This window comes from Mastacembelus armatus, chromosome 8 (assembly GCF_900324485.2).
Source record: "Mastacembelus armatus chromosome 8, fMasArm1.2, whole genome shotgun sequence".
In the NCBI taxonomy this organism is placed as follows: Eukaryota; Metazoa; Chordata; class Actinopteri; order Synbranchiformes; family Mastacembelidae; genus Mastacembelus; species Mastacembelus armatus.
In genome coordinates, this window is record NC_046640.1 from 11,688,355 (window position 1) to 11,704,003 (window position 15,649).

The following is a 15,649-nucleotide window of genomic DNA, read 5'->3' on the forward strand; positions in this document are numbered from 1 at the left end:
CCAAAAGAAAATAGTTATGATCCAACCCCCCCCCAAAAAAAACCTTGTGCCAACAGTAACTACAGAGAAATGTGATTCTATTAATCACTGTGAAGCAAGCATGTCTCATGTACTCCAATGAAAAGGCTTCTAAATCAGACATACAATAGAGATTTCTTTATTACAGTGCATTTAACAGATGTTACGGGTTTCATTTAAAAAAAAAAAAAGCATTAAAGGTACTTGAGAAATACATTTACACAGATCTGTCATCTGTGCAGAAACAATCCTTAAAATTAAAGCTTCACATCTGAACAAGGGCAGGTGAATGATGTCAAGTTAACGTATATTTTCTTACAGAATATTATATACATTTGTATTTCTTGCTGTATACCAGATTATGTAATGTATCCCATGAGCTCTATGGTTGTTTAAGAAATACTAAAATGCAAAGGACAAAGAAAGCTGAAAAAAATTAGTCATTCGGTTAGTCAAAACTTTCCAAGAACACATCTAAATTCCAGTTGTAAAAAATTAAGGGAAAATAAATTCCCTTTTGAGGTCAGTGTGATATTATGACCTTACAGTCATCTTCACTCAGGAAGGGATGTGCACTGCTTAAGATTTGGAGTCAGAGGATGAGTGGGGAAACCGTTCTGTTACTGGCTGAACTGGCGTAACATTCGTACTTGCATGTCGTAACTGTCTGCTGGTGTAGCGCAATAGGGAGCCTTATTGTGTACCGGTTCATCACAAAGGCTGCCTGATAAGCTGCTGTCTTCACATAGGCCTGTGTGGCGCAAGCTGATGACGTGCAAATGGCATCAGAGAGACATGATGCAAATAACAGCAGGGGAAACACCCTGGATACATGCAGGGAAAATACCACAAAGCCTGAAGCATATAGGAGATATTTACAGTGCTGATGCATACAGCAGGCCGGAGCAAACCATTCCAATTCAAATGTACCGTTCTATCACAATGCTGAAAATTTGGTCAAGAGCATTTGTCTAAAAGAAGAGACGAGGTCACACTCCGCAGGAGAATCCGTAACTGAACCAAACACAATGTGCCCTTTCTGATCCCAACCAATTGGTCCCAAAAGCTTTTTACTCAGAAAGCTTTTTACTGCACACCTGGCACAGCAATTCATGTTGAAGTAAACCAGGCCAAGCATGCAGCAACAGTAAAATAATAATAATTAAAAAAAACAAAATATAACAGAATTGAAGACCCAACAGACCCAAACCCCAAGAACTACATACAAGAGAAAATACATCTACCAGTAAATAAAAAGCCAGAGTGGGAGCAACTCTAAAAAGGAAGAGAAAAGAAAAAGCCCTGTCGTTCCAGTTAACTGTAGCCGAAAATCACACATCACTCCCAGGATACACACATTCATCAGATAGCTACACACACCTATAGATATGTAAAAGTCATTAAAAACATGTATTGCCTTTTCTAGACCAACATATCTTCAATAAATATCAGGTTCACAGAGTAGGAATAAAATTATTCCACAAATGTGGAGGGAACAAATTTTGAATACGACTATATCCTGAACATTAACAGGACCTCAAACTTCATTTTTGGAAAAATTCACCTGTCAGACAAAAAACAAAGCATCCAGTCTTTGCTGCAACTGTCAAAATGTGAATCCACCACAACCAAGTGAGTGAACTGTTCTGGGATGTCAGGCAATTTATTTTGTCAAGGCTGACACAGGTTGCAGGTATACTGTGTGCCTTTGCAGGGTGAATAATCAAGAAGACCTTTATGTCACTAGTAGATGAAAAAAATGAATTATTGTTTTACTAAAGATGCTTGACAGATGATACGTGGGACTCAACATCCCATACTGCTGTTTGCTTTATGGTACCAGCTCTTTTGGATGTGCTGACGCTGAAGGAAAGAGGCGTTGGAGAGTTAACTGTGTTCAAGGCACAGCAGGGCTGCTCCCACTTGGCTCACACAAAGTACGTAAACGCATTCACTCGTCCATCTGAAAATACTCACCCAGACCCACCCATACAGTACACAGATACAGGGGAGCACTGGCCAAAGGTCCAACGCTTCAGAGAAAAGAGAGGAAAGGTGAAGAGAGGAGTGAGACCAGAAGACTAATGCAGTCTCCTATCGCACTGCAGACAGAGAAGACAGACAGGAGGGGGAGTGATCGATCATTTTGCATTTTTCAGCTGGCTTGAAAGCCAGTCCAGGCCCTCGTAGAGACCATCTCCACTAGTGGCGCATGTGGCCTGGATATACCAGTTACGGTGGCGCAGGGAGTGCAGGCTGAGCTTGTCTGTGATCTCAGCTGCATTCATGGCATTGGGCAGGTCCTGACAGAGCAGACAACATACGACAGTAAATGAACAAGAAGCGGAAAAGGCACGACTGATCTTTTGTACTGGATCAGTATAAAAGTGAATCAAGTTTTTAAAGCTAATAATCCTCACACATAGTTAAGCAGTGATATGTTGCACTGTTTCCAATTTCCACTCTTGTGTTATTATTGAACCAACTATTCTGAGCGAATGCAGTTTCAGCTTGAATTATGTTATATGCATGAATACGCAGATTTAATTCACAAAAATCAATTGCCATTTAACGGGTGCCAAGCTTTTCCATCAAAGATGCATGTTTTGTTTTTTTTTTAAGGACAGAGACACAAACTGACCTGTTTGTTGGCAAACACCAACAGCACAGCATCTCTCAGTTCATCCTCAGCCAGCATTCGCATCAGCTCCTCTTTCGCCTCACCAAGTCGCTCCCTGTCATTACTGTCGACTACAAAGATGAGGCCTGAAAATGGGGAAACAACTGTGAGGTTTGTGTGAAGAAAGTGAACACAGATCGTCACATTTAATGGAGGATTCAACCACCAGTGCTCGTAAAACTGACTTTGAGGGATGTGACATCATAAAGCCTCGCACCTTGGGTGTTTTGGAAGTAATGCCTCCAGAGTGGCCTGATCTTGTCCTGACCACCGACATCCCACACTGTAAAACTGATGTTCTTGAATTCAACAGTCTCCACATTAAAACCTGTGGATCAAAGAAAGGAAAAAAAAAAACAAAAGAGATTCAAACATCTGAAATGCCACACTGTAGGATATCAGTATCTGTAAGTGTTAAGCTCATGAGGGTGCAGGAGAGGACTTACCGATGGTAGGGATTGTGGTAACAATTTCTCCTAGTTTGAGTTTGTACAGGATGGTGGTTTTTCCAGCAGCATCCAGCCCTACCATCAGGATCCGCATTTCTTTCTTGCCAAACAATCCTTTAAACAGACTAGCAAAATTCCCCATCTTGGCTCTCCTGCCAAAGGACAAAACATATTGAGTCAAGTCTCTAGAAATATGGGACCAAGCTGCAGTTTTTCTCCAGTGCAGTTCTTCACATTGGAGAATTTCTGTCCATAGTTAAACAAGCTAACTTTAGTCTGATTGACTAATTAACAACAATCAAACAATCAAAAGCCACACATTTCTGTCATTCACAACATTCAGCAATAATTACTAGTCTTATTCTTTTGCTTCATGACAAGAGAACTTAAATACAAAGAAGTTCAGTATATTCTAGGAGATATTCAGTGATCAAGTGGAGTTAATTGTATCACATTTTCCTAAACCTGCCCACCTACTCCAGTGATTCTGAGGTTGTTACAACGAAGAGACAACTTGCCCCAGCTTGTTCTGCTCAGCTGTGTGTCTAGTTCAGGTCAAGACCACAACAGAGATAAGCACAAGTAAGTAAAATAGAGTATATTTTTCCAGAAACAGCAAGAGCAAGTAATGAATAAGACAACATGCACTGTGGCAGTGTTTGTTTTTGGACAAATGTCTATTGTCAGTGAAGAAACTGATTATCACCACCTCTTCTTTGACAGTTTTCTGCCTGACTGCTTGTTGGGTGACAACACAAAATTTACAGTCTAGGAAAAAAAAAGCCCTTTTGTTTCAGACTGATGACAAACACTGGAAACAATTTTCACTGTACTCTCATTTTTATATATCCAGAACACCTCAAAACAAAAGTTAACATCTGTGGACAGAAAGTGTATTAGAATTTACTAAATTAATTTCATATAAATATGAATCAGAGTTGAGTTATTTACTCTCTCAAATATCATTTATTCCAAGACACATAAGACTGATTACTAAATTACAATGATGGAGCAAATGCCAGCTAACTACGAAATGACAAACTGTCACGCAACAACAGGCTCATCTATTAAAAGACAAAATCTTAACATCAGGTAAGAAGCACCGTGAGGTGTATTATACCTGAGGACAAAGAACATACCAATGACAGGGAGTGACACTGTAATGTAGCTCATTGCAAAAGGTAGACAACAAGCAGAGACAGAAGACAGTTAGCATTAATATTCAGTGACTTAAATGAGAAGAGACTGGAGATATATGGAGTTTTAAACAAGCAACCTTAAGACACCACATTATGATTTTTTTCAATATTTCCTAATATTCTTATTCTTTATTCTGATTGACATAACAAATAAGACAATGTTCCTTCCTCACAACCCCAGACCCAGTATTTATGTAAATATTTCCATTAATTTCATTTAGTAGAATAAAGATCAGTATCAACTGCTGCCCTGCTATTATCCCAGTAACATAGTTCATTAGTTATAACACACAAGATCAGTTCTTCCAGGTTAGCAGCTAGTTTGTGAAGTGCTGTGAAGTAGCTGATCCTTTAGAATAACCAGTCCCCGTTAACACAAGACATGATGCATTACGATTTAATTGTATTGGACAATCAATAGTAATAATAGTATCTTAATAAATCAGATTTTTTTACGTTTGATTTTTTACTTTTACATTCGTGTCTAATGTTAAAGTTCCGTTATTAGAGCAAATCCAGACAGATACAGGTCAGTCATGCTGTGTATACGGTAAATAAAATAAAACATGACTTCTCACGTTTAGCACTTCCTACAATTGAGGTGACTGATTAACGACAGGCCCTTAAAACAAAGGGATACGTGTTTAACGTCGCCTTGATTTAAATCATTTACCCTTGAGCGCCGTAAATGCTGTTAAAGCAACGCTAAACGACACATCTAGGTTAGCCTGGAGCTGGAAGGCTTTTAAAACTTTAACTAGACTTTTCCACAAAGCAAAAAGTGAAGTTAGCTTGTCCGGTTAGCCACCTAGCTAAGCTAAACTCGTTAGCTTGCTAGCCTAGCTATGAACGTTTGGCAGCACAGGCCAGGTGCAGCTAACTCTGAGACACTGAGGTGACACGGGCTGGTAAAGGTTCGTGTCATCGTTTTGGAGGATTTTGTTGCAATGTTACAAACCCTAACGCGGCTTGGGAAGTTAAACTGCTAAGGAAACAGCTAAAACTTTGAGTGTCCGGCTTCAGGCTCCTACAACCAACAGCAAACTACAACACAGACCATGTTAGCAGGCTCTTTGTCTCCGCCTTTGCTTGAATCTAAAACAGCGGTTCTAGTTATCTCGCACGGTGTTAAATGTGTGAAATAACACTTATACCTCTGCTGGCAGTTCTCGATCCTTCTTCGTTAGTCCTGTCCGACAACAAAATGGCGACTTCCGGCGTCGTCGTCGTTTTCCCCGTCATCAGCCGCCACGTCTTCTTCTTCGGTAGTTTATGCCGGTTGCAATCACTAACTCTGAAACAGCGCCACTACATGATGGCAACTCATCCACCCGGCTTGAAATGATATAAAGGATCCACTAGATGGAGCTCAATCTGTGGCTGTTTATTTCCCTGAAGGCTCTGTAAAGTTTGGAAGAACATCGACTATTGTGATTAGGAGATGAGGTTATAGGGTTTTCTAAAAATATACTGTATGTTTATTTCCTTTAATTTCAGACTTCATGGATCCTTTACACACTGACTGCTGTGTTTTAACCTGATTAATGACAATGATTATAACTTTAACGATCAGTGCAGGGAAATCAACATTTTTCCCCTTTCCTCTTCACGATAGGAATTCAGCGTATGTTTCTCTGTCCTTATGGATTAAATTTGAGGTGTTTTGGGGCAACAGGCATCAGCTTTAACCCCAAAAATAGAAACCGAGCACACTGTCTTTACTAAAAATTATTTGTAAGACTGATAATTTATTTGACAGTTAAAGAGTTTTGGATTGAGACCACAAATAAAAACAAATTTTTCCCCGTGTTTAATGTTTCTTTTCTTGTGTATAAACTCGATGTCTAGACACTTGAACATCCTCAGGAGCGGTACACAGGTGCAACGGAGATTTCACTATCAAAACACCCAGTCATTTTACAGCTGCATCCACCTGGGTGGCGCTAAAGTGGGAGGGGACATACAGTAACTACCCTGAGAGAATCCAATGAGGGTGCGCCAAGATGATGCATCCCCTCCAATGGGCACTGCCTCCCAGCGGACCACTGGACCAGGCGCACCAGATTGAAAGTTTGTGTGCATGTGGGGGCCCTTAAAGAGGTTCGCCGAACAAACGGCAAAGACTTTCTCCGCTGAAGAACAGCGAAATGAAGAGCAGCGCCAACCCGGCACCATGCGCTCCAGGCTCCCACGGACCGCCTGCTTATTGCGAATTATTGCACTCTGCATCCTCCTCTCGCACACTGCAGCTTATTTTGGGTCAGAAAATTTCCTCTTTGCTTCTGCCCTTTACATTTATTGATTGCTTTTGTTTATTTTTTTTAATGGTCATATAACAACCTTTACCAGCTTTATCCAAATTACGCACGCGTAATTGTGCATAAACTTTTGGGAGATACTGAGATGAGGTTGTTAGATACCTGCATAGTTTTGCAAATGGTTATGCTGATAATTTGTCGCAGGAAACCATCATCATCATCACCAGTGATAATTTAAGATGAACCGAATTCAGAGCAATTATTTGGTTATTTAGAAGTATTTGGTTTGGTCTTGTATATTGAAAAACTAAAATAATACAAACTTCTTTCATATATTATCAGAAACACTGTGAGGGGGCAAGACTGCAGCGTAAGAACAAATGAACTACAAGCACAAGTTAGTCAGGATTACTGTAAAATTTTCATTCTTAAATTATAGGCCTGCAGTTTATTTCAAAATTAGGGAAATAATAGTTTACTGGCCAGGATTTACTAATTCTAATATGCTTCTCCGTTTCCTCTTAAAGGCTGACAGGTCGGGAGCCCTTGGTGTTTTTACCAGCTCCGTTTTCCAATGAACCACCAACGGGAAAGGCTCACCTGAAACAGTGCGAGCAAATGACTCTGACCAGGCGGCAGAAGAGACTGTGTCGCAGGGAGCCTGGTTTAGCCGAGACGTTGCGGGAGAGTGTGCGCCTCAGCCTCCTGGAGTGTCGGTATCAGTTCAGGAATGAACGCTGGAACTGTAGTTTGGATGGCCGGGGGAGCCTCCTGAAAAGAGGTAAGACATTCATTCAGTCGAATTTCAACATTAGCATTTAATTTGATCCAAGTGATATTAGTGGCCATGGTCATGTCCATTTTATGTCTTTTACCTTTGTCATTATTCATATAAATAGTGAAGTGAGACAGGTGCAGAGCTAGGCGATTTTCCACTGACTCAGATGGCATGCACTATGTTTTATATGAAAGCAAAAAGTCAAACCAAACTGTCTCTGAGCAGGACACCATAATGCAGCGTAGTGTCACATCTGCCAGCATGTCCCTGATACTGATGGCAAAATTAATTTATCTTAAGTCCAAGACAAAGTAAGCAGGCTGGAAAATACAAGTTGAGGTTTACAAAACTTTCGGGCTAAGCCTGGAAACAGTAATAAAACGGGATTTCTGTCTCACTTTATATTACAATGATCCTTTTTATTGATTTTGTCACATATAAAGATCTCAACACTCAAGGGCCTAATGACATATAAACTAAACTCACATAAGCATTTTTTAAATATAATGTTAATATGAATTCATGTTACTATCATTAAAACCAAAAAAATATAAATGAATATGTTAATTAACAGAATGTCACCAACGATATTGCCAAAGTTTTTAGTTAACTGTTTTAATTGGTTGTTGGTTTATGATGACAAACTTTAACTACAGTTTACCACGTCACTCATTTTATAGCATAGGAGCATTTAATTACATTTAATTGTTCTGCATCTACAGATATTTCCAGTATTTCAAGTATTTAGATGATTTGTGACAAAGCAAGTGTGCTGCATGTAATGTCTTTACATATAACGACTTTAAATTAAGCCATTCTGTAAACTTCAATACCAAAGTATTTGTGAAAATAACACCAACTGATGATTTGAGGTTCTTTTATTTTATTTTATCTTATTTAAGTTCCCTTCTTGAATAGTTTTGCATAACCCGATACAACTATTGATTAGCTACACTTGAAAAAACAAAAAAGATATGCTCATAATAAATCACCATATTGCATATCCTGCAAATGCCCTGAAGTTCTGCTTTGCACAGAAAATACTTTAGGATCTTCCAGGCTTTATGCATATGGATATCAGTGTGTGGGAGAACATGAACAGGTCAGCATGGAGGTAATGAGGGAGTAGAAAGCCAAGAAATGTGGTGTGGTGGAGAGTGGTTATTTTTATCCCGGGAAAGCGCCCATTCCCAGAGGAAAAGAGTGGCGTGATTACCCACTTTCATCTGGGAAAATCCTTCCTAGTCAAAATAATAATTAATTGGATCAAAATATAGCCTGGTGACGACTCTTGGTGAAGTAAATAACAGTCTGAAACCAAAAGGAAAGGTCAGAAGCGGAATTACGACACAAGAAACCTTACAGAATAATGCTGAGGCTGTTGTAATCCATGACAACGTAGTGAGCTCTTTGTAAACATTTTGGCTTAGAGGCTTATTTAGTGTCACAAAAGACATTTTGTTAGTTTTAGCTGTGAATTAATCCCTTAAGCTATATGCAATTTGCACTCAAAATGCATGATTTTGATGCCAAGAATAACTCTTGCATTGTAATCTGAATTCATATCCTCACATGTGTTCAGACAAAAATAAATTGATGTACTTTTAAGTATTTTTAACAATTTTTTTCACCTGCCCCAATGTCTATTACATTTTTCGCAGCATTCAAGGAGACATCCTTCCTACTGGCAGTGTCCTCTGCGGCGCTGACCCATGCGCTTGCCAAAGCTTGCAGCTCAGGCCGAATGGAGAGGTGTACGTGTGACGACTCCCCTGGCATCCAGCATCGAGAAGCTTGGCAGTGGGGGGTCTGCGGTGACAACCTGAAATATAGCACCAAGTTTCTCAAGAAGTTCCTTGGCCAAAAGAGGGTCAGCAAGGACTTGAGGGCTCAAGTCGACGCCCACAACATCAACGTTGGAATTCGGGTAAGTGTGAACGGATAAACACAGAAAGGGGGAGCAGGAATTTTACGGTAAAGGTTCCTCAGTGAAATTGCCCCCTAGTTTTTACAATCAAGTTGCCTCCTGAGCCCAAGGCATGAAAAAACATCACCTAAACTGAACCACACTTAGCTCAATTAGCTGGGCTGCAATTTTGCATCGACAGTTATATATCTGGCACACTCCTGAACAATCAGAGGATACATAATTGTAATCATCACCTGCATATTTCTCACAGTGCCAGCCAGACAAACGCCCCCTTATTTGCTGCCGTCATTGGCCTTGGTGGATAAACCAGAGGCAGAGGGTGAGGCAGTGTAGCAGGGAGACAAGATGGCTATGGGATTGTTGAAGCCAGGTGTTCTCAGGCATGATAAAGCTTGCTGCACAGGTCTACAGAAAATTAAAGGTCTCATGTCAGGTAGAACAATTATAACCATGGCCTTTTTTTTAATATACGAGCAAGCATTTTTTCCCACTTACAGTATCAGGGTGCTGTTCATAAATCTACCTAATGTTCATAACCACTACTGTGGAGCTTCTAAATAGCAGGTCCTAGGGTGGAACTCCTGTATTTCACACCTAGACACAGTTACTGGAGACTAAAAAGGAAAAACACAGCAAGAAGCAATAAGGGAGGAAGGAAACAACTATTTTATCTCATATTTACTGGGTTAAATGTTTTTTCTAACTTTACACCAATTTATCCAAGAAGAGACCAGGAACTGTGTTAACAAAAACATGAAGTGGTCGGTGTCCCCCTCCCCATCTCTCAGTAATGGTGCTCTGAATCCCCTGAGGCGCTCGTACATGCAAAGGGGGGAACTGAGCAGAAATTTTCAACTCAGAAGCACCCTCTGGCTCCCGCTGACTGACCTAGCTCTGGCCCCCGCCAAGATAGCAGGCTGAGTGATTGCACTCTCATCACTGACCATCAAGCTCAGTGAACTATTAACCTACATCAGGGGCACCATCACAGACCGCTGCTACAGTTTTTGGCACTTCTTGCAGAGAAATTCTTATCACCGTTTTCCATGAGCAGGCATGTACTAAAAACAGGGTGGAGAGATTCCACTGTCTGTGCAGTTTGTCACCTCTGCCTCAGGCTTTAGGAACGGGAGACAGAAGAGAAGCAGACAGAGCTAGTTTCAACACATTGAGACAAAAAAATTGCAAGAGCTGTCCAAGTGAGAAATGTGAGGTAAATGAAATATGGCATGCTGAACAGTCCCCCCTCAATCTCTTCTGTCAAAAGTTTTGACTCAGGGGGAGCTCAGGGTATACTAGCTCCAGACCACCATGCCTAACCCCCTACACACCCTGCAGGAAACTATCCCACTCTGTCCAGATAGACCTCCCAGATAAGAGGCCAGGTAATGAATCAAACTGAAAGAACTGACATCTCTCCCTTTTTCCCTCCTGTGCTTTTTCCCTCCCATCACAGGCAGTGAAGAGTGGACTGAAAACAACCTGCAAGTGTCACGGTGTCTCCGGCTCTTGTGCTGTACGGACTTGCTGGAAGCAGCTGTCGCCTTTCCATGACACTGGAAGGCTGCTGAAGTATCGATACGACACCGCAGTGCGAGTGCTGAGTGTCACTAACGCAGCCACTGGGGAGGCCGAGCTCGCCGGATCTCGTCGTCACAGCCAGGGCCCACGCACTACTGATCTGGTCTACCTGGAAGACTCCCCCAGCTTTTGCAGGCCCTCCCGCTACTCCCCAGGCACAGGCGGCCGGTCATGTGCCAAAGACACCAGTTGTCAGAGTCTGTGCTGTGGCCGCGGTTATAACACAGCCATGCGTCTCACCAGCCTGTCCTGCCACTGCCAGGTACGCTGGTGCTGCCATGTGGAGTGTCAGACGTGTGTGAGAGAAGAGGAGGTATATACCTGCAAAAACACATAAACAAATGATGAGATTGAAGCAAATGTAGGGTGTGTGTGGAGGCAGGCAAAACAGAAAAGAAAGATCCATTGAGTCAGTGGAAAAATGAGAGATTGAGAGGTGACCATTGACAACCAATCTATAATCTTCTCTAAACAATTCATCTCCCATCAGAGCTTGTCTTGTGCATCTCCATTCTGACTTGCATGTTATTTTGGAGGACTAAACATTTGTAACATTATAAAATCGCTGGTTGTTTGCTAATTACCACTGATGTGATATGCAACAAGTTACAATAAGTGAGGATTTTTTTGTTATACTACTCTGCTTTCCTGTCCCTGAATGCACTGAACTCACACTCTGGGCCGGAGGGAAACAAGCTCCTAAAACAGGTACTGGACATCACTGGATGTCGCCTGCAGAATGACATCAAACCCCATCTGCAGAGTAACTGTCCTATTGCAATCCCTTTCCATTTGACTATTTATTGTTTAAGTCATCGTATCTGTTGTACTGCTGCTTATACTTTAATTCTCTTGTAAACGAGTGTTTCCACTAAGGCTAAAATGCCCTTAAGAGGAATCTGTCTGTTTTTTCTGTCTGCTGTGTTTTATTTTCTGCTGTGGAGAACATTTAAGGGTTCATTTCTGAGTACGAAGCACTTACGTTGCTCTTGTTATATATGATACAAAGTGTATAAGCAATGATAGAAGTAAGAAAACAAAATGTTTAGGTCTAAATAATATTTTTTAAATAGAATCACTGGAAGCTTTAAATGGTGGTCAATGCCACTGATGTAACTACTTGCATTGTGTAAAGGAACACTCCGGGTTTCAGTTGCTCTTATGGAAATGTCTATGGAAATCACTACATGTAGCCTAATGTGCTTTTACAAGAACAAAGGGAAATACCCGGGGGTTAATAGTGAGGGAAACACCAGACAATGTCTTTGAAAAACAATGCAGACTAAAAAAAGAACATAATTGATGAACCAGCCCTTCTCTTCTATTTTCTCTATTTTTAGAAGCCCACTCTTTGCTATACTTCCAAGTTTAAAATTGCCTGGTCCTCAAAGTCCAATTTAGCCACATCTTTGTTCGAAATGCCTTTGAAGTAGGTCACTCATGCTCCTTATTTTCCCAAATTGCTAATCAAAGAAAATCACCGTTCACTCCCTTATTCTTACATCCAGTTCTGTGTGACCATATGTGCAGGTCAAAGTGCACATTGTACCCAAGAGACTTATTTCTGTTGGGCAGGTTTATGTTTCATTTGAGCGATGCTGAACTGTATATATGATATGAATATAACTCATGTCAGGGCTCCAGGTGTATGACAATGTGGAATCATAATTTTCTACCTCACTTCATCTTTTGTCAAATATTAGTAAGATTTATGAGCTATGCAGAGTTATTCTCTCTGTAGATACATGTTCTTTCCTTTGCATTTGTTTTAACGATCATATTTTAGATTTTTTTGTACAGTCCTTTTGAATTTGGTAATATATATATGGATCCATATTTCAAAAGTAAAAGTCTTTATTATCTTGTTGCATTGCATTCTTATTTAAAACAAATAAGATTAATAAATCGACATGCATTTGTAGGAGCTACGTGTTTGTTTGCGTTTTGTTTATTTTCCTCAGGCGGTTCACCCTCAACCGTGCTCTCAGACATGTGCACAGACACACTCCCCACGCAATAGAGAAATGTGTTCAATACACCTGCCCGAAACTCCACACCCTGCATCTATTGAGCAGAACCACTTCCTGCTGATTTTGCCCCACCACCCTTTTCATCTAAAAGGACTGTGGTCTTGTCGTATCACCCTCATCCGCCCCAGCAAAAGACAATAAGGGGTTGGAAGGATGATGGAGGGCACACTTACAGGTGTTGTGCCTCTGGCCAGCTCAACCACGATAACAATTATAATGACGATGATGACAAAGATGATGACTCAGAGGAATGCAGATCGTTTGACCCCTGGTTCCTCATTAGAAAGTTGCGATCTCAGTATGACGAAGATGAGAGCCATTTACGTGCCATTACCCCTGAATCATAACTTTCCACTAATTTGCAAAGCATCGGTAAAGCTGCACCATACAGAAGGCTATTGTATGAGGCATTTATAGTGTGTGCTCTGGTGCTTTTGATGTTGCTCTCTAATTACTGTGATTACAGATTATTATTCCTTCTTAAAACAACAACTTGAGACCCTAACTAATGCAGTAAACTGGAAAACAATTTCAAAAGTTTTTCTCAAAAGGTTAATAACTACAGAAATCTCCAGAAATACAGTACACAGCGCATTGTCTCTCATCGTGATGGGTACACTGTATGTCTTGGGGGCAAGCTTCAGACATTTTATAGCTTTTTATAATGCAATTTTTAGGAAGAAAGAGTAAAGTATTAGGTGGCAACACTATGAAATGAGCCAAATGTCAGTAATGTCAGTCATAATACAATGGGGAAATAAGAGAATGGAAATGAAAACATCATTGTAATTGCAGGAAACACTCATTTTCAAACATTTGATATTTCTTATTACAGCTTCTTGAAAATAATTTGAAAGTTACTTTGTCTAGAAAAAAACTAACACATTCCTTCTTTAACAATTGAAAAACTGGATTCATGAGAAATAAAATGCACCACTAATAAACACAATGCTCTCAGGGGTTTTGCAGTCTGGTCCTCTTATGATTAGTAGATCATGGTGCTAAATGTATTGTTTTCACTAGACAGCGTCATGTTTTAGTCCATCAAATAACATCATTATACTTTCCAACAATATTAATTTCTCCTTTCAGGCAATAAAGAGGAAATAAAGAGGAAATTTTGTCTCTCCGGTGTCTGAGGTCAAACTAGTTCATCACCTGAAACTATATTAATGTGCTATATTATATTTCACATCTAAATTTTACTGTGTTAAATAAATTCACTGTATTGAAAGAGTCTCGTCAGAGCTACAGGATGAAGATAGAGACAGAGGAGTGTGTCGCAGAGAGCAGGGGGGACTGGGGTTGAGATATTGAAGAACATAAAGGAAAAAAATGAGGATGGAGGGACGAGAAAGGATAGTTTGTGGCCCCAGGAGGCCTATCCCCTGCCGCTGCCGTTGTTGTTTTATAATGAACTCCTAAAGCCTTCATTTCCCTCACTACTCTTAGTTGAGGGGGTGCAGCAATGGGGGCTGCTGAGTCCATAGCCGGATTCGCACGCACAAGCCCCGAGGGAGGCTGCTTTGAGCAGGGTGGGGGGGTTGGATGGAGCAGGGGTGCAATATGCAAGCTCCTGTGTCTGAAAGAGTCCTGACAGGAGACAGGTGAGGGCACAAAGGTTTTTGCATATGTGTGTGTGTACACTGAACGTGCACACACCTGTGGTCACTTCAGTGGGAGTGATATGCGATTGTGTGTTTGTAGTGAGCTTTTCCTGTGTGGGTGTGGGCTACAGTCTGCCTGATGTATGCTGGAGCTTCTCTGTCACCCTGAGACCCTGAATGACATAGATAATGTAGGGTGACGCTGATGGTAACACTATCTCTTGTGTCTGCACTGGTGTGGTTCAGGTAAAGGTTACTATGCCGGGCTGGGCTGCAACAGTGCTCTGATAGATGAAGATGAATTGGCACACTAAGACTGGGGCTTTTTTTTGAGATATGTATTATATTTGCGTTGCTTAGCAAAAAGATATTATCCATAACGACTTACATAGCTTTCAGGTTTATACATCACTCATTTGTGTAAGAACAGTAGATGTTAACTGAAGCATAGAAAGCTTGGTAGATATTTTGCTCAAGGCCACAAAGCACAGGCCTGTCCTGTAATCGGAACCTCTGAGCCCCAGGTCAAACATATAACCCCTACAAGACTTCCGCCTCTAAAAAGAAGGTACTTAGATAGCATCAGTGCTGGGTCTAAGCCCCACACCCTGACATAGCACAGAATGAAAAATAAATGATGAAGAGGATGAGGAGAGGTGGATTTGATGGAGAAAAAGAGGATAAGTGAAAGAGAGAGAGAGAGAGAGAGAGAGGCAGAAAGATAGAGAAACCATGTTGTGAATACGGCATGGGGTAAGAATTTGGAATGTGAAATGACTAATGCAATTGCTCAACCCACAACAAGAACATGCACTGCCTAGAGCTATGACAAGGTTGAGTGCATACCTCTATGGGGGGGCCTAGCTCAGAGGCCGGGGTGGACTGGGACGGTGACTGAGCTCATCAGGTGATGAGACACATGGGTGTAGAGACCGTGTATACATGTGTGATGGTCAATTGAGCGAGCAGCAGGGTTGAAATGATGAATTTTCATCTGAGGATGCCAAAACTGCTGATTAATGGATCAACTGATGATAAGTTGATCAACAGTAAATTAATCTCCAACAATTTCAAGGAACAAGGTTCAAGGATTATCTTCATTGCAGTTTTGGCCCACTC

The 15,649-nt window shown here is 41.0% G+C and overlaps 2 protein-coding genes across 3 annotated transcripts; one reads left to right on the plus strand and one right to left on the minus strand.

Annotated features, from left to right (window-relative positions):
- Positions 1–341: 341 nt before the first annotated feature.
- Positions 342–5,596, minus strand: arf2a (ARF GTPase 2a). Its single transcript, XM_026324825.1, has 5 exons — positions 5,501–5,596; positions 3,145–3,299; positions 2,916–3,026; positions 2,660–2,784; positions 342–2,321 (listed from the first exon to the last, which is right to left on the minus strand). Exons 2-5 carry the CDS (start codon positions 3,287–3,289, stop codon positions 2,160–2,162), a joined length of 543 nt encoding a protein of 180 aa, XP_026180610.1. The 5' UTR covers positions 3,290–3,299; positions 5,501–5,596; the 3' UTR covers positions 342–2,159.
- Positions 5,597–6,386: 790 nt separating this feature from the next.
- On the plus strand, positions 6,387–12,690 carry wnt9b (wingless-type MMTV integration site family, member 9B). Of its 2 annotated transcripts, XM_026325345.1 has the most exons (5): positions 6,387–6,605; positions 6,947–7,001; positions 7,132–7,385; positions 9,044–9,309; positions 10,769–12,690. In XM_026325345.1, exons 2-5 carry the CDS (start codon positions 6,985–6,987, stop codon positions 11,228–11,230), a joined length of 999 nt encoding a protein of 332 aa, XP_026181130.1. In that variant the 5' UTR covers positions 6,387–6,605; positions 6,947–6,984; the 3' UTR covers positions 11,231–12,690. The 2 variants fall into 2 exon arrangements, with proteins under 2 accessions (XP_026181130.1, XP_026181129.1); XM_026325344.1 differs by lacking the exon at positions 6,947–7,001.
- Positions 12,691–15,649: the final 2,959 nt, after the last annotated feature.